General features: G+C 48.1%; 1 protein-coding gene across 2 annotated transcripts; it reads right to left on the bottom strand.

Moving 5' to 3' along the window:
* Positions 1-1220: 1220 nt before the first annotated feature.
* SLN (sarcolipin) lies at positions 1221-20340 on the bottom strand. Of its 2 annotated transcripts, none has more exons than XM_029048373.1 (2): positions 20257-20340; positions 1221-1931 (listed from the first exon to the last, which is right to left on the bottom strand). In XM_029048373.1, exon 2 carries the CDS (start codon positions 1827-1829, stop codon positions 1734-1736), a length of 96 nt encoding a protein of 31 aa, XP_028904206.1. In that variant the 5' UTR covers positions 1830-1931; positions 20257-20340; the 3' UTR covers positions 1221-1733. The 2 variants fall into 2 exon arrangements, with proteins under 2 accessions (XP_028904206.1, XP_028904205.1); XM_029048372.2 differs by lacking the exon at positions 20257-20340 and adding an exon at positions 5123-5254.
* Between the last annotated feature and the right edge of the window lie 1975 nt (positions 20341-22315).

The raw sequence follows: 22315 nt of genomic DNA, 5'->3' as shown, positions 1-22315 counted from the left end.
TTTCAGGAGGCACATCGCAGTCATGGCTGCGAAAGAAAGTTCTAGAAGGGAAAATGCTCCACCACGCCTTGCTCGGCGGAATGAATGTGCCACTCGGAATCGTCGACGACGTTTCCCCCGCCCAATATACATACAGCGTAACAAGGAGGACAGTCGACCCATTTCGGCGTCAACGAAAGGAGAGCGAGACCTTGTCTCTGGTGCCATCTCCTTTTCACTTTGTCTTATGGTGTTGGTTAAGCGCTTTCTATGTGCCAGACGCTGTTCTAAGAGCTGGGGTAGATACAAGCCGATCAGGTTGGACAACGTCCCTGTCCCGCATGGGATCACGGTCTTCAAACCCATTTTACAAATGAGGCAACTGAGGCCCAGTGAAGTGACTTGTCCAAGGTCACGCAGCGGGTATCTATTATGAGAAGCCGCGTGGCTCGGTGGAAAGAGCATGGGCTCGAGAGTCGGAGGTCAGGGGTTCGAGTCCCCGCTCGGCCGCTTGACACCCGTGCGACTGTGGGCAAGTCGCTTAACTTCTCTGTGCCTCAGCTACCGCATCTGTAAAATGGGAATTAACTGTGAGCCCCACGGGAGTCAACCTGATTACCCTGTATCTACCCCCATTGCTTAGAAGAGTGCTCTGCACATAGTAAGCGCTTAACAAATACCAACATTATTATTATTATCTCTTGAGGCACTGTTTCTTGGCAGTGGAAGACTCCAGTGTCCTTTTCTTACCATTATCCAGAATCAGACCTAATCGACTTTTTGTCTGTTTCTGAGTTCCTGCGTTCTAGGAGAAGAGGGCTCGGGGTGACTTGGATAAAACACGATTTTTTTTTTCAACCTACGAAAGGAAACACTTCCCCCAAATGTATTCAGTCATCAACGGGGAAAAAATGGATTCAGTCACGCTCTTGCGTTGCCCTGCGTGCGTCTAAATGCACATCTTCTATTTCCCTTCTACTTCCTACTTGCACCAGAGACGTTTATTTAGTCGGTGATCGACCGTACTTGCGTAATGATGGCGACTGACCGCGGAAGTGAATATAGGTTTAACAGATGAAAACGGCCAAGACCAGAAGAGATATGACGCCCCTGGTTTAACCTATGTTCAGATCTCGGACCGCTGGAACCCTCAGGTAGTTTCAAAGTGGCATATCTTGTGCCATTTTAACCCCTTTCATCCAGACGTAGTAATACGAGGAGAGGGCAAAGAAATTCTAAAATCCGTTTTTACGTTTTTTTCTTTTATTTCGGTGAAAGTAATAGGACGTGACAATAACGGATTTGACATTTTCCCCCCTCTGAGGCCATTTGACTCAGTAACAATTTGCAAGGTCAAATACACTGCATTTACAATCCCCGGACGAGAAATCAACCCGATTCCAAAACCGACGCGGAGACTTGTCGACCCACTGGCCCTTACGCTCAGAGTTGCGGAACGAATCTAACGGCCTCCGGCCGACCCGCCCTGCTTGTGAAGGCAGCATTTTTTTGGAGACCCTAGAATCCCACCGACGCAGAACCGGTCGAAGACCGTCGGGCTAAACACAAGCGGCAGACAATGTGGAGAACGGGAAAATCGCCTCATAGCTTAGCTCCCACGGGTTGCGAGATTCGTAGCTGGGGGCGCAGAGAGAGAGATTTCCCCCCACCCCGCCCCACGGCACGGTAGCGGTCACATGCTCCCGTAGACGCTCGGCGCGGTTTAATCCGAAGAGCTTTGGCTATATAGTCTCTCAGTACTGATAGGATCTCACCAAAAGCCATATGAGGATTATGGTTATCAGGACCACTGTGAAGTTGAGGAACAGCTCCCTGGTGGATCTCTCCATTCTCAAGAGCGGCCGAGAGAGCGCTCGAAGAGCGGGGCGAAATTTCGGTCAGTCTCCTGAGCGCGAACGTGAAGGCGATGGTCCTCCTGTTCTCGGCCTCGCCTAGGAACAGAAAGAGAGGATAAACGAGAGGCTAATGCGTGGTTTATCGAACCATGGGGCAGTGCCGTTTCTCTCCTCGATGCCGCGGAATGCGTTTTCGAAGGGGAAGGCGCGGGATATTTTCAACGGTTAACACCTTCTGGCAATCTCCTCCGCGTCCTCTTCAAATGTCTCTCACTTGGGCCAGGAGCAAGTGTGGAGTTTAAACCTCATTCTTCTATTTTAATAGAAGTCTCCGCAGGCTACTTTTGGTCAGATCCAAGATATATTTAGGTGATGAGCAGCGGGGCCGAGTGGATAGAGCACGGGCCTGGGAGTCAGAAGGTCATGAGTTCTAATCCTGGCGCCGCCACTTGTCCGCTTCGTGACCTTGGGCAAGTCACTTCACTTCTCTGGGCCTCGGTTCCCTCATCTGTAAAATGAGGACCGAGACTGGGAGCCCTGTAGGGGACAGGGACTGTATCCAACCCCATTTGCTCATATCCACTCCGGCGCTTAGTACAGTGCCTGGCACCTAGAAAGCACTTAAATGCCATAATTATTATTTTTAAGTTCCACTAGGACGGGAACTGCCACCCCAAATTGCACAGAACCTCCCTCCTCACCCGTTTATTAATTGGCAGTAATAATAATAACAATAATTTTGGTATTGGTTAAACACTTACTACGCTCCAGGCACTGTACTAAGTGTTGGGATGGATACAAGCAAAACGGGTCGGACCCAGTCCTTGTCCCACGTGGAGCTCCTATTCTCAATCCCCATTTTACAGATGAGGGAACTGAGGTCCAGAGAAGTTCAGTGACATGCCCACGGTCACACAGCGGACAAGTGGCGGAGTAGGGATTAGAACCCATGACCTTCTGACTCCCGGGCCCGTGCTCTATCCACTAAGCCACGCTGCTTCTCACAGTACTGTTACTCTTCACACTTGCTAGGCTTGACAGACTTCGCAGCTCTGCTTGTTCCGGGACGAACATTCCTTTGGTAGAGAATAAATCCCCCAGGCTCCAAGTCCATACGTTTCTTTACAACCTAAGTATTTCCGGTTTTGCTTTCATGAAATCCGGGCTATTTTAGCATGATATCGGGGGATTGGCTCGAACCGTTTATTTGAATTGGGGCACACTCGTGCACATTTGTGGGCTCTTACACGAAAGATGTAACCACCGAAATTGCTGTATTACCGGTGATCGGCCTCAATTAACGGGTTAACGGGAAGCAGCGTAGCCTAGCGGAACGATCCTGGTGCTGGGAATCATGGGACTTGGGCTCTCTTCCCCTTTCCATCACTTTTTTGTATGGTATTTGCTTTTCTGTTTTGGAACGGTATTTAAGCGCTTATTATGTGCCAGGCACTGTTCTAAGCGCTGGGGTAGATACAAGGTAATCGGGTTGGAGACAGTCCCTTTCCCTCACGGGGCTCCCAATCTTAATCCCCATTTTACAGATGAGATAACCGAGGCCCAGGAAAGTGAAGTGACTTGCCTGAGGTCACACAGCAGACAAGTGGAGAAGCTGGGACTAGAACCCAGGTCCTTCGGACCTCCGGGCCCCTGTCCTATGCACTAGGCCACGCTGCTTCTCATTTGCCTGCTGTGGGAGCTTGGGCAAGTCACTTAAATTCTCTGTGCCTCGGTTTCTTCATCTGTGAAATGGGGATGAAATAACCGCTTTCCCTTGCCCTTAGATTGGGACCCCCAGGTGGGACGGGGACTGTGTCAGGCCGGATCGATCTGTAACCATAGCAGCTCTAAGTATGGTGCGTGGCACATAGCGAGTGCTCAACAAATTCCACTGTTACGATGATGATGATGTGGAAGGGGAAAAAAAGGCATGAACTGAACAGGAGAAAATTTCAAAAGGCCCACGATAGACAAATACCCGCAGAGGCAGCAAAGAAAAATCGAGCGATAAACATTAACAAAATTAAAGGCAGAATAAAAGAGATTGAAGACTCCAGTTGTTACTTTCTAGTCTTTGGAAGTATTGTAAAATGGAATTCTGTGAAATTACCTAGATAGACTGGGTAGAGAGCAAAACAAATAGAGAAGCAGAGATATGATGAGGAGATGAAGAAAATGAGCCTGAAATATTTTAGCTATCAGGTCAGTATGTCCAAAAGCTGAGTAATTAAAAATGGAGCAATTACTAGTATTAACTGCTGTGATTATTATTACTACTTATAATAGCAATAGTACTAATTATGGTATTTTTTAAGTAGGAGGGGGACTGATATTTAATCCCCATTTTCCAGGCGGAGAAACTGAGACTCGGAGAAGTCAGGTCACTTGCTCAAGGTCACACAGCAAGCAAGTGGCAGAGCCGGGATTAGAACCCTGGTCCCCTGACTCTGGACACGGAATTAGTGTAAATCCCCTTCTGGCTTGCAAATTTGTCATTCTGCCATAATAAGCCTTCCTCTCCCCGCAGTGCCGTGCATCTCCTAGCATCGTTTGCGCTCCGGGCGTGAATTTGAAGAGATCTGCTCCTACGTAATACAGCCACACGGGCTGCTTGAATTGCGCTCTGCAATCTACTGCTCGATAATGAATAAAGTAAGAGGAGCCCCATCATTAAGCATGAGAAAACCCTGATGAAACCAAGCAGACACCGAATTATACCGTCACATTTCTCCCACCCCTTAGGAGACCACTTCACTTCCACGTTTCTCTGAATCATAGCTCTTAGAGAGATGGAAAAGCAGAGTTATCCAGGAACTCGGATCTACACGGTTTTCCTTTTCCACAGCTCTCCCCAAAGGGCGATTTTGATATGCAGTCTCTCCACCGGAACCCCAGCCCAGAAAGAGCTCACAGCATTTATCACGGAAGCCCCACTATCTAATCTCCTGTCCGGGGACTGGATGAACAGAATGAAAACCCAAAAAAAGCCCTGGGCCAGGAAAGCAGAGGGGATACTAAATTTATTTCCAAGGAGGCTTGGAGGGGATGGAGTGGCACCTTCCATCTGTGTGGGGAAAGCCAAGAAAAGAATGAAAAAGAACTCTTCACACCAGGAAGAAGAAAACAAAACAAAGAAGGCAGATCGGCATGACCGACTTCAACTGCGTGGATTAATTCATGTGCGATCCCATTAAAAAGGTTCAAATTCTTCTCCCAGATCAACTCAGGCTTTCATCTCATGCCTCCTCAAGTAAACCTAAAGATGAAAAGGAAACTCCAGTTTTTACCTGACAAGTGTAAATGGCTCCCAGTACCTCAGTCTTGGACGACCTAGGTCAAGGGCGTTATTCTTTGTGTTGCTCTGCTCCAGTTGCTCTCCTAATGCAGTCTGAAGCCCCGAACCCCGTGCGGGAACTAAAGTAGTCAGAGGGGAGAAGAGACACAAGTGTGAATGATGGGACTCGAGTGATGTCACTGCCAAAACATTGCCGAGGAGCAACCTTGGAAGATGTATAGCTGTCCGTGTTTCGTGGTGTATGGCAACGTAAACGTTTACGATTCTATTTCTGCCCTGGAGGAATCTACTAAGGCACCGGAGGCTTCATAAAAACCCTCTATTGTCAACAGATGATTTCTATCGGGTCTGACAGAAATGGAGGTCTGAAGCGGACAGAGATCGATTATCTGGATATTTCAGTGGTTTTGATTTTTGCCCGAATTATCTGGACAATGAAATCAGTTCTCAGCCTCCCCTTGTCAGTACCGATCTAGCTCTGGGGCACTTAGTGTAGATTTCAAATCCATCTCATAGCCTTAGCCACACATTTCTATCACCGCCTGCCGGGTACGACTATCCCGATAGCTCCAGGAATCAGGGAATTCGACCCTTTAATGGTTTAGTACGTGTGTTCAAATTTCATCCGACTCCCTCCCGTAACTTCAGCTATTTCCTACATAAAAGATTCTCCAGGCTCGAATAGAGTAATTTTTAGCTTTTTCACAGCTGAATGGAGTCCAGGCAACATAATTCACTAGCTGGAAAGCACCTGTTGCTGTGTAACATTCCAGCTCGGGTGGTCTTTACAGAGTGTTGGTTCACATTTGAAACTAGGACAGCTGTGGCCTAATAAATCAAAAAAGCAGGTAAGCCTGTCTGGAGAGGGGAGAGAAGAGGAAAGGGTTGTGTGAACATATAGATCTTTTCCTTTATTTTCACAGTTTAGTGGTGCTTTTACAAAAGGACTAATGATAATAATATCTGTGGACTTTGTTAAGCGCTTACTAGGTGTTAGGCACTGTACTAAGCACTGGGGTGGATACAAGCAAATCGGGTTGGACACGATCCCTGTCCCACATGAGACTCAAAGTCTTAATCCCCATTATACAGTTGAGGTAACTGAGACACGGAGAATTTAAATGACTTTCTCAGGGTCATACAGCGGACAAGTGTCAGAGAATCCAGGTCCTTCTGACTCCCGGGTACTTCAACTGGGTCGTCAATAAAACCCCCAAAAGGAATTTTTTTTTTCCCCACAGAATGGTTGAATTTGAGTCCACTTCCTTTTTTTATGGAATTTGTTAAGAACTTACTATGAGGCAGGCACTGAACTAAGCACTGGGGAAGATACAAGCTCATCCAGTTGGACACCGACCAATGTCCCACATGGGGCCTCACAGTTTTCATCCCCTTTTTGCAGATTGGGTCACTGAGCCACAGAGAAGTTAAGTGACTTGCCCAAGGTCACGCAGAAGACAAGTGGCAGAGCTGGGATTAGAACCCAGGTCCTCTGTCTCCCAGGCCCGTGTTCTAGGACTCTGCCGCTTGTCAGCTGTGTGACTGTGGGCAAGTCACTTCACTTCTCTGGCCTTCAGTTACCTCATCTGTAAAGTGGGGATGAAGACTGTGAGCCTCACGTGGGACAACCTGATGACCCTGTATCTACCCCAGCGCTTAGAACAGTGCTCTGCACACAGTAAGCGCTTAACAAATACAAACATTAATTAATTAGGACATGTTGCTTCTTTCCTCCTTCAGGAAAATATCTCCAGTTCATTCGAGCAACTCTCTAGCCTCCTATTCTTGTAGAATAGGAACAGTAGCTCACAGAGTCAAACCTAAGTGGTTAGAGAATAACCATACGTAGTGAGCACTTTTGTATTATCATTATTATTATCATCTCATCATCCCAACACTTGCTGAAGTGGATCCAGCTCCCACCAGAAAAATTCCCCTCCACCACTCTAAATTCAATTCGATCGTATTTATTGAGCGGTTGCTATGTGCAGAGCACTGTACTAAGCGCTGGGAATGTACAATTTGGCAACAGATAGAGACAGTCCCTGCCCATTGACGGGCTTACGGTCTAATCGGTCCGCTTCTTTTCCGAAGTGCAATTCTGCTATAGACGGGAAGCTGAACCAAAGGCTACGAACGCTAGTCCATCCCTTTGAATCTGCAATGAAATCAAAGGATCCAACGGTCGAAAGACGAACAACTGACACTGAATTCAAGTCCGCTCCTATCCTGGTGTCAGTAGCGTTTATCTATGTAGGAGCAAAACATTCTACCCACAGTTGATGAAGTAGTTGATGAACTAGAGAAGCGGCGCGGCTCAGTGGAAAGAGCACGGGCTTTGGAGTCAGAGGTCACGGGTTCAAATCCCAGCTCGGCCATTTGTCAGCTGTGTGACTTTGGGCAAGTCACTTCACTTCTCGGTGCCTCAGTTCCCTCATCTGTAAAATGGGGATTAAGACTGTGAGCCCCACGTGGGACAACCTGATTACCCTGTATCCACCTCAGGGCTTAGAACAGTGCTTGGCACATAGTAAGCGCTTAAGAAAAGCCATCATTATTATTACGATGGCGCATTTATTCTGTGCTGAGCACTGTATTCGTATTCAACTCATTCCCTGGTATTTATTGAGCACTTACTGTGCGCAGAGCACTGTACTAAGAGCTTGGAAGAGTATGATAGAGCAATAAATTGACACATTCGCTGCCCACATCAAGTTTACAGTCCAGAGGAGTTTACAGTCTAGAGGACTAAGAGCTTGAGAAAGCGCACTACAGTTACCACGCTCCTTCCAACTAGATGGTTCGAAAGGCTCAGTATTTGTCGGTTCAAGGTGGTTCTACTTATTCTTGGGCCAATTCCAAATCGAAATCCTGGAGGCAGGAGGCAGAGGCCTGCAGTATTTTGGACTGGCTCAATTACACCATCTGTACACATCTGAAGAAAGCAGCAACTGTATTAAGTGTCTTCCATAAGGGAGTCCCTCTATTCTTAGAGTTTGATTCCTGCCAAGATTTAGAATATTCTCTGAGTCGGAGATTCTGCTACTAGAAATGTGTTTACCCTTCAACACCACCCCCTGGCAAACCCCTATCGCTATAATCAATACCTTCGCGCCGGATCTCGCTTGTGAAGTCTCAGGGCCAAGGTTCATCTGTCATTCTCGATTCCATCGCCTTCCCCGTCCGGCCCTGGGATGCTAGCGGGTTTTACGTTAGCGGTAACATTGCTGAGGGGTCAGAACCGCTCATCTGATTTGGGGCTATTCTCCTCCTGACTTCCAAGAAGTCTCCGGATCTCAACTCCTTTCTGAGGCATCCTTCTCCTCCGCTGTTATAGTTCGTCTTCCCAGATCGTAGACTCAAAAATCTCCTGAATAGCACTGACAGATCTGAGCCGGATTCTTTGCATGTTTACATTCTCCTCATGGGTACCTTGTTCCCCCAGAAATAATTTAAACTTCTCTAGAAGCTACGTCTCCCACTCCCTTATCACGTGAGCCTCATGTGGGACAGGAACTGTGTCTGATCTGTTTGTATCACATTTACCCCAGCTTTTAGAATAGTGCTTAGGACACAGTTAAGTGCTTAATTACTAGTAGTAGTAGTAATAATAATAATAATTGGATTCTTTCAGAGAACTATATAAATTAATCCTCAGGGCTTTAGTGTAGGGAAGCAGAGTAGGCCTAGTGGAAAACACACAGGCCGGTTAGTCAGAGGACCTGGGTTTTAATTCTCGCTCCACCAGTATATGGTATTGTGCTTCCCCAAGAGCTTAGTCCTGAGCTCTGCACACAGAAAACAATATGTCCTAGTGGAACGAACAAGGGTCTGAGAGCTGGAGGTCCCGGGTTCTAATCCTGCCTCTGTGACTTTGCCAGTCACCAAGTCCCCTGTGTGACTTTGGGCAGGTCATAGAGGTATTTGTTAAGCACTTACGAAGTGCCAGGCACTGTACTAAGCACAGGGGTAGGAACAAGCTAACCAGGTAAAAAACAGTCCGTGTCCCATGCGGGACTCACAGTCCTAATCCCCATTTTACAGATGAGGCAACTGAGGCCCAGACAAGTGAAGTGACTTACCCCAGGCCACCCAGCAGAGCCCACATTAGAATTCAGACCCTTCTAACTCCCAGGCCCGGGCTCTATCCACTAAGCCATACTGCTTATCTAAACCCTTCCAAAGGGTTTCGCTCCCATAGTGAAGCATCTGGTTTGGAAGAATCTGGTTCCAGGGTTTCCCCAAGGATCCTACCAGTATTTCAAAGGTAACTGGAGAGTCATATCGAAAGGATGTTGTGGACCACTCACGATATCCTGCGGGCCAGACAAGGAAATCCCACCCTGTTGACTACTCCCTTCTCCTAGAAAGTCTATCCCACTTAGAGCACGGGCCTGAGAGTCGAAAGGTCATGGGTTCTAATCCCAGCTCCGCCACTTCTCTGCTGGGTGACGTTGGGGAATCACTTCACTTCTCTATGCCTCAGTTGCCTCATCTGTAAAATAGGGATTGAGGCTGTGAGCCCCACGTGGGACAGAGACTGGTTCCAAAATGATTTGCTCATAACCACCCCAGTGCTTAGTACACTGCCTGGCACATAGTAAGTGCTTAACAAATACACCATAATTATTATTGTATTATTATTATAATGATAACCTTGGTTTGCCCAAATCGTTACTCACTGGTTCTTCTCCTACCTCTCTGACTGTACCTTCCAGAGTCCTTCACTGACTTGTCTTCCACTCGCTATCTCTCCACTTTGAGGGCCCCACACGGTTCTATTCCGGGCCACCAAATCTCCGTAATTCACCAGCTCACGTGGCTTCCCCAGCTATTCACTGGAGATGACTGGCAGGTCTACTTCTCTAATCCCCATCTTGCAGATGAGAAAAACAAGGCACAGAGAAGTGAAGTAGCTTGCCCAAGGTCACCCAGCAGAAAGATGGCAGAGCCGGGATCAGAACCCAGGTCCTTCTGACTCCCAGGCCTGTGTTCTTTCCACTAGGCCATGCTCCTTGCTTTGCACTCAGAAGGCACTTAATTATTAGAATTACCGGAACCCTCCTAGCCACGTGATCTAGTGGACGCGAGGCAGCACTAGACCACAAAGCAGTGTGGCCTAGTGGACGATCACGGCCCTGGGTTCTAATCCCCTCCTCATGTCTTCTGCGTCACCTTGGGCAAATCACTTAACTTCTCTGTGACTCAGTTACCTCAGCTGTGTGGCCTTGAGGAAATCACTCCACTTCTTTGTGCCTTTGTCACCTCATCTGTAAAATGGAAATTGAGACCGTGAGTCTCACATGGTATAGGGATTGTGTCCAACCTAATTTGCTTGTATCCACCCCAGTGCTTAGTGCCGTGCCTGGCACATAATAAGCACTTATCAAATTCCACAATTACCACGATTCTCAGTGAACGACTTCTCCGGTTTTAATTCTGTTCAATCTTCCGTGGATATGGAAAACATCTGGTTGGTATCGTCCTTGTAAAACACCTCCAAATCCTTGAAATAATAATTGTCACCCGTTAGCCTTCTTCTCTTCAAGCTAAACCACCACAGTTCCCTTCAACTTTCTTCATAGACGCTATTTTCCGTTCCCTGAAATGTTTTGGCCGATCTCCTTCCTACTCTAGCCGGTTCCTCCGCCACGCTTTAAAGCGGTGGTTGCCAAGCCTGGGCCCAATTCGCTACCAATCAGTCGATAATCATGGTGTTTCTCAAGTCCTCACTCTGTGCCAAGCACCGGGGTAGATACGAGATAATCGGATTGGACACCCACTCCCTGTCCCACAGTCTGAATAGAAGGGAGTACAAGCATCAGCTCCCCACTTTACAGATGGGAAAACACAGGCACAGAGAAGATAGGTGACTTGTCCAAGGTCACACGGCAGGCAATTGGCAAAGCTATGATTAGAATTCAGGCCCATGCTCTCTTCATTTGGCCACACGCTTTTCCGTGTGCAGATCACTGTACTAAGCGCTTGGGAGAGTACAATACCCTATAGTTGGTAGACAATCCCTATCCTCGAAATCTTACTCTCCGGTGCAAGCTACACTAATAACTGTCTGACCAGGGGAACACCAAGTAATCAGTCGATGTGATTTATTGAGCGTGTACCGTGTGCTGACCACCGTCGCTCTTGGGAAAATGAGTCAAGTTGGTAGACACGTCCCCCGCTTACATGGAGCTTGCGGTCTCGAGAATCCTCTCCTTTTGGATCTTTGCAGCGAGAACAGCCCCAAATCAATCAATCGGTCGTGTTCATTCAGCACTTACCGTGTGAAGAGCACTGTACTAAGCAGTTGGGGGAGTACAACAGAGTGGGCAATCCCATTCCCTGCCCACAAAGAGCTTGCAGTTTTAAAGGGAAGGCAGTATTAATAGAAATAAATTTAGAAGCTTCTCAACCCTCAAGCTAGGATCCTAGAAGCAGCGTTGGCGCAGTGGAAAGAGCCTGGGCTTCGGAGTCAGAGATCACGGGTTCGACTCCCGGCTCCGCCGCTTGTCAGCTCTGTGACCGTGGGCAAGTCACTTCACTTCTCTGTGCCTCAGTTACCTCGTCTGTAAAATGGGGATTAACTGTGAGCCACCCTATATCTCCCCCAGCGCTTAGAACAGTGCTCTGCACATAGTAAGCGCTTAACAAATACCAACATTACCATTATTATTATTATTAGAAGACAACCCCCTCCCTACTGCAAGGCGATCAACATGCAGGTTCACGATCACCTCTTCATGTTGTAGCAGTAGCGGTATTGATTAAGCGCTTACCGGGTGCCAAGCACTGTACAAAGCACTGGGAGAAAATACACACGTGGAAATTAGACGTGGTCCCTGCCCCTTGGGGAATTCGCAATCTAAGAACTCCGTCCCGATCTCGTAATTTAGGATAAGAGCAGTTGTGTAAATGTTTTCAGAATGCGTCTTGAACTGGTTTTCTCATTTAAACTTTCTGACCTTTTATCGGTTTTAGAGGAATAGAGATGATGTTTACAAGCGCCGTGGTAATCTGACCTCCTTGGGTTATCTCCTTCTAAAAATACCACATTCTAGGCCTCTTGCCACAGCGCAGAACTGATAGCTGTTTACGAGATCGGGGTATCACATACTTGGAAAGGTTCTTTACCACTGAAGAATCTGAGTCAAGTATCGTGTGTGTGTTTATGGGTGTGTTTTAATGTTCTGTTATTGTAGGAAATAAAAACAAAATATTTCCTGGAGAAAAATGAGCCTCTCGGGGATCAATTCTTCCTAGTCTCTCCTGTGGCCCCATAATCCAGAGGAGATTTCTCTTCGGGAAAGTTAAAATTGTGTTTGGAGGCAGCTTTTGTTTCGGGGTGGCTCCTTCCCAGTTCTCCAAGCTCTGGTTCACGACGTCTCGAAGCCGCTGACTTCGCTTCTTCCCGTCCCATCCCCGTCCTGCCTCTAAAACAAGACTTTCCCAAGTCTCTGTTTGTGGGGTTGGTCCCGGCGGTGAAGGATGGAGGAGGCAAATCTGAACAGGACCGAGGAGATATTTTTTTTTTATTCTCTGCATCATAGAACCTTGTAACACTGGGAAGCCTCCCTTCTGAATTAGGGCTAAGAAAATGATACCGATCAGGTCCCTTCGTACCCTGACCTTCGTGAAGTGGCCACGCAAGGAAAGCTAATCCTTCTCCAGTTGCTACCTGCCGGGCAAGTGCGTTATCGAGTGGGTGGTCACCAAACTATCTATGCCGTTGCTTATTGAGATGGCATCTTGCCAAGTCTTTATATTAATAATAATAATGGTATTTGTTAAGCGCTTAGTAAGTACCAGGCACTGTACCGAGCGCTGAGGTGGATACAAGCAAATCGGGTTGGACGAGATCCCTGTCCCAAATGGGACTCACGGTCTCAATCCCCATTTTACAGATGAGGTAACTGAGGCCCAGAGACGTGAAGTGACTTGCCCAAAGTCACACGGCAGATAAGTGGAGGAGCCAGGATTAGAACCCATGACCTTCTGACTCCCAGGCCTGTTCCTTAGCCACTCTGCCAATATTTATTCTGCTCTTCCCGCTTGTAGGTGCCCTTTTTCAATTCACCACGTAGCGGTCGCTTGGGCTGTCCCGAGGGCTCCCTTCCGATGATAAGTCAATCAGTGGTATTGACCGAGTACTTCCTGTGTGCACAGCTCTGAACTAAGCACTTGGGGGAGTTCGATAAAACAGAGGGGTTTTTTGTGGTTTTTTTATGGTATTTGTTAAGCGCTAATTATGTGCCATACACTGTACTATGCGCTGGGGTAGATACAAGCTGATCAGGATGGACACCATCCATGTAGTTATATTGCACTCTCCCAAGAGCTCAGTACAGTGTTCCACGCATACGGTAAGTGTTCAGTAAATACAATTATCCATTCATTCATTCGATAGTATTTACTGAGCGCTTACTATGTGCAGAGCACTGCACTGAGCGCTTGGAATGGACAAATCGGCAACGGATAGAGACGGTCCCCGCCCTCTGACGGGCTCACGGTCTCATCGGGAGAGACGGACGGACGAGAACGATGGCGATAAATAGAGTCGAGGGGAAGAACGTCTCATTAAAACAATGGCAAATAAATAGAATCAGGGTGACGTACATCTCATTAAACAAAATAAAGATATATACGGTCGAGCGGACGAGTACGGCGCCGAGGGGGTGGGACGGGAGAGGGGGAGGAGGAGAGGGAGAGGGGGGAGAAGAGGGTTTAGCTGCGGAGAGGTGAAGGTGGGGGGTAGAGGGAGCAGAGGGAAAAAGGGGGAGCTCAGTCCGGGAAGGCCTCTTGGAGGAGGTGAGCTTTAAGTAGGGATTTGAAGAGGGGAAGAGAATTAGATTGTCGGAGGTGAGGAGGGGTTAAATGAATACGTGTCCCAATTGGGGCTCACAGTCTTCATTCCCATTTTACAGATGAGCCTAGAGTGACTTACCCAAGGTCACACAACAGACACATGGCGGAGCCAGGATTAGAACCCACTTCCTTCAGACCCCCAGGCCCGCGCTCTATCCACTAGGTCCAATTGCTTCTCACACAGACTAGCCCAGACGTCCCGCGTGACATCGCTGTCCCGCCACGTCACCCGATGGGGGGTACAGTATCGGCCACCTAGGGAGGGAAGAGCAATTTTTCCCCCGCCTCACGGCAGCTGAGTGTCTGACATCAGCCCTGCGCATCCCACCGTCAATCCTCAGTATTTCCGAGGCACTTCCTCTACTGAGACCCCCGCGCTAACGTGCTTGGGAAAGAAGGTGCCGGTTCCGCCGTTTGCTTGTTTTGTGACCTTGGACAAGTCACTTGCCTTTCTCTGTGCCTCAGTTTCTTCATTCGTAAAAGAGGGATTCAATACCTTTCCTCCCTCCTACTCAGATCGTAAGCCCCGTGTGGGACAGGGACAGTGTCCAACCTGATTAACTTGCACATAGCTCGGAAGAGCGGTTGACGCAGAGTCGTTTCCGATTCAGGGCGATACAAAGTACACATAGAAACATATCGACACGCAGTAGGCGCTTAATAAATGCTACTATTATTATCATTGTAGAATTAGCCGACAGGATACCTGTCCTCAAGAAGTTTATAATCTATCATTCGTTCTCACACGTCCTGCTCAGCAAAGCTGTGTTAAAATGAGCATTACCTCGGTGCTGGTGAGCTTCAGCTGACTTTCTCGACACCCCCTCACCTTCTCGTTCCCTCTTGGTGGTATCCCGGAAGCTCGCCGTGGGCAGGGAACGTGTCTGCCGACTCCGTTGCGCCGTACCCTCCCGAGTGCTTAGTACAGTGCTCTGCACCGCTCAATACCGTTGATCGACCGACTACCCACCCTGTTTGGTTCGAATCCCGGCCCTGCCACTTGTCAGCTGTGTGACCCTGGGCCAGTCACTTCTCTGTGCCTCAGTTTCCTCATCTGTAAAATGGGGATCAAGACTGTGAGGACTGTAGGACAACCTGATGACCCTGTATCTACCCCAGCGCTTAGAACAGTGCTCTGCACATAGTGAGCGCTTAATACCAACATTATTATTATTCAACTCCTCATCTGCCCTTCACTAACCGCTTGAGATGTCTGCCAACCCTGCCATCTTCTCCTCAGCCCTGATCACAAGGGTGCCTCGCAAAAGCAGACCCCCAAGAAAAAGTGCTCGCCCTCCTCAGAGGAGCGAACCGATTCTGCTCCTGACTGGTCTGATGACTGTCACGACGACGATGCACTGGGAAGCAATAATAATAATGTTGGTATTTGTTAAGCGCCTACTACGTGCCGAGCACTGTTCTAAGCGCTGGGGTAGACACAGGGGAATCAGGTTGCCCCACTTGGGGCTCACAGTCTTCATCTCCATTTTACAGATGAGGTAACTGAGGCGCCGAGAAGTGAAGTGACTTGCCCGAGTGGCCTAATGGAAAGAGCCCAGCCCTGGGAGTCAGAGGACCTGGGTTCTAATCCCGGTTCCACCACTTGTCTGCTCTGTGACCTCTGGTATGTTGCTTAACTTCTCTGGGCCTCAGTTTTTCTCAACTACAAAATGAGGATCTGACGCTTGTTCTCCCTCCTACTTACCCTGTGAGTCCCGAGGGGGACAGGGACCGTGTCTGGCCTGAATAACTTGTGTCTGCTTCAGCTCTTAGAACAACGCTTGCTGCATAGTAAGGGCTTAGCAAGCACCATAATCATCACGACCAGTGACAGCTGTTTAAAGAGGGTTCTACTTCTGAACATACTCTTTGCCATTTTTGTCCGTGAATCTCTGCCCCTTTACCAGTGGTGTTTCCTCTCTCAGATTTTAGGATTCTTAGGAAACAGCGTAAGACCAAGGCAGAAAATGAGACAAAGTAAGAGATGAGCCTTTATAGTAAGTCTTCTCTCCCCTTTCCAAAGGTTAATGAACTCCTCCAAATGTGGTCGACATGCCTAAGAAGCAGCTAAAAATATAGAGAGGATTCTCACAGAGTAATTTTCTCTCACATGCCTTCACTAGGACCAACCCTGAACTCTCTGTGTAAAAGAAAGCCTTAAAGATCAAGGCCAGCATTGCTTCTCATGAATATCCAACATGAAATATGGTCAAATTGGTCACTGTAAAAATGGGCCAGAGAATGAAATTTCAGGAGCTGCTTCTCAGAAAAGCATAATGTCTCCATATTCTTTATTCATCAGATGAATTACTCTCATCTTTCTTTAGGAGAAAGGCAGGAAAGTGGGAACAATTCTCCATGTAAATCAATGCTAATGCACTAATGCAGTTTGTTTTTAAGCATAAAGGCAAACCCTGCCGGGCCTCAACCCAAGATAAGAGGGGTATCTTGTCTGGGGACTGAAGAAGATTCATCCTTCCAGAACACAAAATCAGTGACACCAAGAGGGTCAGGCAAAGAAGTGAAAATTGCCTTGATGGGTTGGAGTGAGTGTGAAGTAGAGATAAAGGCAACCATTAGTAGTTGAACGACTCAGTCCATTATGCATATTCCTCTTTCTTGCTGTCGCTGGGGTTAGGAGGACGAACCTGAAATGAATCCACTTTGGGACAGCTGAGAAACACCTCAAGGAATGTCTTTATGAAGTTCAAGGACATAAACTGACTCAGGAGTAACAGGAACCCTTACAGCTACCCAATCAACTGATAGGTTCTTTCATTATTATTCAATAATAAATTATTATCTACTGTATTACGTGACTGGGGCTGGCTAAGTAAGAAACTCGGCCCGGTTTACAAACTAAAGGGGGAAATTGTTGGTGGCAGTTCGTTCACAAACAGCTGGAGGAGGAATTCGAGAGGTCAAAATTAAGCAAATAGAGCAGAAGTGTACATTTGAGTTGTAAGGAGAGTGTAAAATTGTTCCCAAGTGCTAGAGTTGACTGAAAGGATGATATGGCTCAAGGGGCTGGGAAATGAATCGGGGGAAACCTTATTGAAAGAAATGGGATTTTAGGAGGGATTTGAGTATGGGAAGTCTAAGTTCTGTCTCACATGGGGCAGGAGGGAATTCCAAGAGGGGAGAAGAGCGTGCAAGAGGGGATTGAGGCAGGAGGGTCCAGAGCTAGAGGGTTGGCTTCCAGCAGTAGCGGCGATGGAATTTACTGAGTGACTGCTGAATAGTAGCAATAATAATAGTAGTAATAGCATTTATTAAGTCCCCTCTGGGAGCGATGCACTGAACTAAGCAACTGAGAAAGTTCATCAGAAGCCCAAGACACATTCCCTGACTACAAAAGGTTTACGCTCTGAGGGAGAAAGACGCAAAAACGTTCACAAGAAAAGGTCCTTGATTTATTTTGAACTTCTCAAGTGCTTATTCCAGTGCAGTGTCCCCAGTGGGGACGTTAATCTTATTAGTGCTACTATTACTAATAATAATATTAAGGGCATTTGTTAATTTCTTATTATGTGCCAGTCACTGTACTAAGCACTAAGGTGGATTCAAGATAATTGGGTTGGACACAGGCCCTGCCCCACAAAGGGAATGGTCGTCTAGTATTACTCCTGTTATTCCTCCTACTAGCCTCAAAGGAGAATGGAGGTAAGAAGGAGGGTGAGTGGAAAGTGATCCTATGGGTTATCCCTCTATCAGACACGAAGAAGAAATGGACCGCGGGTGACCATGAGAAGACTCAAAAACTGGACACAAACAACCCAAATGCAGAAGGGCAGGGAATGTATCCCTTTCTTGTCCTATTGTACCCTCCCAAGTATTCAGTGCAGTGCTCTGCACACAGTAAGCGCTCAACAGATACGACTGAATGAACGACAACCTTCTAAAAGTGGCTATCCCTTTCTCATTCAAAAGGTTTGGAACATAAGATTAAGCGTTATTTCCGAAGCAGCACACGTATTCAATCTTTAACCTAACGGACTTGTTTATCGAGCACATTTCCAAGGAGGTGAGCATCACGTTGAGCTTATGATCAAACACCTTCAGAGATCCTCTGGGGGCAAATAATCTGCAGCCATTTAAGAGAGATGTTGGATTTAAAACGCCGTTAGCGCAAGGTAGCCGCACGGCCTGACAGTAGCTTAAAGCAAGCGTTCACCTGATGGCTTCTCTTTTTCGGTCGATTGAAAACCAGATTTCACGGTTGCATTTAAAGGTGGGTTTGGTTTTAGTAGAGTGTAAATCACTTTGCTCATCCGCAGACTTGTCATTCCCAGTCTTTCTAGAAAAGAGACCGAAGGGAGAAATATGCTGCCAGTTTTGCGGCCCTTGGTTAATGGGTGTCCTGAGCCATATCACCTCGGGTTAAAACTCAACCGGGACTTCAGGAGGGAGAGTCCTTTCACAAGCATTACCCTTGATCTTTGGAATTTTTAGGTGTTAAGTCTGCCAGCATGCAATGGACCCTCTCTCTGAAGTCCTCAAGAAGTTAACTGTGCTCTTCAGTCCCCGGAAGAGTAGGTTTCTTCCCTTCCTTGTGCACAAAGACAAATTCTAACTTTGGCTTCCCTTCTGATACTTCCAATATCATATAATAATAATAATTATTATTATCACGGTATTTATTAAGCATTTACTACGTGCCAGGCACTGTATTGAGAGCTGGGGTGGATACAAGCAAACCGGGTTGGACACCGTCCCTGTCCCGTGTGAGGTTCACAGTCTTAATCCCCATTTTACAGATGAGGTAACTGAGACACAGAGAAATGAAGTGACTCATCCAAGGCCCCATAGTAGACAAGCGGCAGAGCCAAGATTAGAACCCATGACTTTCTGACTCCCAAATCTATGCTCTATCCACTACGCCATACTGCTGCCATAGGACCTTGAGGTATTCGTGTACTCGACCTGGTCTGGAACCCCCTTTCCCTGTAATATCATTAATAATAATAGTAGCATCTGTTAACCACTTACTATACACCAAGCCCGCTAAGCGCTGGGGTAGATACAGGATAATCGGGTCCCACAGGCGGCTACCAAAGCGGGAAGGAGAATAGGTATTGAATTACCCTTTTGCAGATAAGGACATTGGAGGCCCAGAGAGCATGCCCAGCCAAGATCACACGGTGGCCGAGTCAGGATTAGAACCCAGGGCTCCTGACTCCCAAGCCCCTCCTCTTTCCAATAGGCCACACTGCTTCCCATGCTGCTCTGTGACAGACCACCACTCTCCCTACCTTCAAAGTCTCACTGAAATCACATTTCCTCCGAGAGGGTTTCCTCAAATAAGCCCTCATTTCCCCAGTCTCTTTCCCTTCTCCGTCACCTATCCTCTTGGGTCTGTACCTTTTAAACACTTGATATTCATCCCACCCTCAGCCTCATAGCACCTACCCATCATTTAGTTTATTGTCTTGCCTCCCCCTCCGGTCTTTAAGCTCCTTGTGGGCAGGGAACAAGTTCGCCAACTCGGTTGTATTGTACTCACCCAAGGGCTTGACCCAGTGCTCTGCACATGCTAAGCGCTCAGTAAATATGATTGAACTAAATATACACAGAGAGATAAAAGAGTTTCTCTGGCTTAAAACCTAAGATTTTCCCTATACTTTTCTTCTGGTGTGAGGAGCGGTACAGTGTAGTGGATAGAGCATGGGCCTGTCTGCTGCGTGGCCTTAGGCAAGTCACTTCACTTCTCTGGGCCTCGGTTCCCTCATCTGTAAAATGGGGATCGAGATTATGAGCTCCACCTGGGCCAGGGACTGTGTCCACTTCATTTTGTTTTCAATCCACCCCAGCGCTTGGCACATAGTAAGCACTTTAGTACCATCATCATCATCCTTATCAACTGCGGTGTCTGTTACGCGCTTACTATGTACCGGCACTGTACTGAGCGCCAGGGTGAATACAAGCAAACCGAAGTGGACAGAGTATAGTCCCCGTCCCGCACTGGGCTCACGGTCTCAATCTCCATTCTGCAGACGAAGTGACTGAGGTCCAGAGAAGTGAAGCGACTTGCCCGAGATCACGCAGCGGACAAGCGGTGGAGGCAGAATTAGAACCCGGGTCCCCCTGACTCCCAGGCCCGTGCTCTAGTCCCTAAACTACTCTGTGGAGTGAAAAGTCCCCACGGGCAGATAACCCGTCTACCAACTCCCGTTGTACCGTACTCTCCCAAGCACGGGTACGGTGTTCCGCACACCGTAAGCGTGCAATAAATACCACTCCCGCTTGATTTTTGTTCTACTTCACCTTCAGAAGAAACCCGGGGAGCATTCTGGGCCTCTACTCCCGTGAGGCCTCCCTCAGTATCCCCACAAGGGAACACAGCTTAGCGCGATCCTCCAACTGTCACATAATCCATTCAAAAAAACTCGAGACCTGCCTTCGAGCGAGGCAAGAAACGTCACACTGCCGAGCGTCCTCTCACGGAGAAGCTGCCGACAGCTGACGCTTTATAAAAAGAAACCTCCAGATATAGAAAGTGTCCTGCAAATGCCACTTCTTGTGCCATAAGCAATAGGAAGCCACACGTTCTCAAAGTACACAACTTGGATCCAGCCTCCCTTTCCAGGAGAGGAGCTGACTCCCTGTCCCAGGGAGAGAAGAGGCTGCCCCGACTTCTTGGGGAGAGAAAAATCTGGGCCGTCCCTAAGCTCTCCCAAGGGGGTCTTGGGGCGTCTCTTCTCGGCGCCGGCCCTCAGACACCTCCCGAGGTTGCCCATCCACCTCTGCGTCAAGCAGAAACTCCTTCCTCCTCCCTCTCCTTCCCTCTAGACCTAAGCTCAGCGTGGTCCAGGAATGGTAATCAACAGGGGTACTTGTTAAGGACTTACTATTCGTTCATTCAATAGTATTTATTGAGCGCTTACTCTGTGCCCAGCACTGTACTAAGCGCGTGGAACGGACAGATCGGTAACAGATTCTACGTGCCAAGCACTGTTCCAGCACCGGGGTAGATCCGAGTTAATCAGGTTTGGACAGAGTCCCTGTCCCCCCTGGGGCTCACACCCTTGATCCCCATTTTATAGATGAGGTAACTGAGGTCCAGTGAAGTGACTTGTCCAGGGTCACACAGCAGACGCGGCGGAAGTAGGATTAGAACCCAGGTCCTCTGACTCCTGTGCTGTGACTGTTGTACTCTCTCGAGAGCTTAGTACAGTGCTCTGCGCACAGTAAATGCTCAATAAATACGACTGACCGACTCCCGCTACCCCAGAGCCCTCACGCTTTGCCCCCCTAACGTCAACCTACTCACGCTGGGAAGCAGCGTGGCTCACTGGAAAGAGCACGGGCTTTGGAGTCCGAGGTCATGGGTTCGAATCCCGGCCCGGCCACTTGTCAGCTGTGTGACTTTGGGCGAGTCGCTTCACTTCTCGGGGCCTCAGTTCCCTCATCTGTAAAATGGGGATGAAGACCGTGAGCCCCACGTGGGACAACCCGATTCCCCTGTGTCTACCCCGGCGCTTAGAACGGTGCTCGGCACATAGTAAGCGCTTAACAGATACCAACAACATCATCATCATCACCGTGCCTCGCTCTCACCTCTTATCTGAACCTCTTGTTGACTCCCTCCCCCTTCAGACCCGACAGGCCCCCCCCCCCCTTCTTCCCCATGTTCAAAACTCTACTAAAGTCCCATCTCCTCCAGGAAGCCTTCCTCGACTAATCGCTCCTATCCACCCAGTTTTCCCTCTCTACTGCGTCATCTTAGCACAGTGCTCCGCGCATTGCACTCGATAAATACTATTGAATGAAATCTGTTTCTTTGTGAGCTCCACACGGGACAATCCCCCAGCACTTAGCACAGTGCTTGGCACAGAGTAAGCACTTAAATACCATCGTTATTATTTCAATTACATCTTGTGTTTACTATGAGCCAGGCACTGTACTAAGCACTGGGATAGGTTGGACACAGTCCATGCCCTATATGGGGCTGACAGTCTCAATCCTCCTTATGTAAATGAGGTAACTGAGGCACAGAGAAGGGAAATGACTTAGCCAAGGTCACGGCAGACAGTGGCGGAGCAGAGAATAGAACCCAGATACAGACTCCGCCACTTGCCTCAGTTCCGTGGCTCACTGGAAAGAGCACGGGCTCTGGAGTCAGAGGTCATGGGTTCGAACCCCGGCTCTGCCACTCGTCAGCCGTGTGACTTTGGGGGGGGGTCGCTTAACTTCTCGGTGCCTCAGTTACCTCATCTGTAAAATGGGGATGAAGACTGTGAGCCCCACGTGGGACAACCTGATTCCCCTGTGTCTACCCCAGCGCTTAGAACGGTGCTCGGCACATAGTAAGCGCTTAACAGAT

This window comes from Ornithorhynchus anatinus, chromosome 20, assembly GCF_004115215.2.
Source record: "Ornithorhynchus anatinus isolate Pmale09 chromosome 20, mOrnAna1.pri.v4, whole genome shotgun sequence".
NCBI classification, from domain to species: Eukaryota; Metazoa; Chordata; class Mammalia; order Monotremata; family Ornithorhynchidae; genus Ornithorhynchus; species Ornithorhynchus anatinus.
The sequence above is the reverse complement of the archived record's forward strand: the minus strand, read 5'-3'. Positions and strand labels throughout refer to the sequence as shown.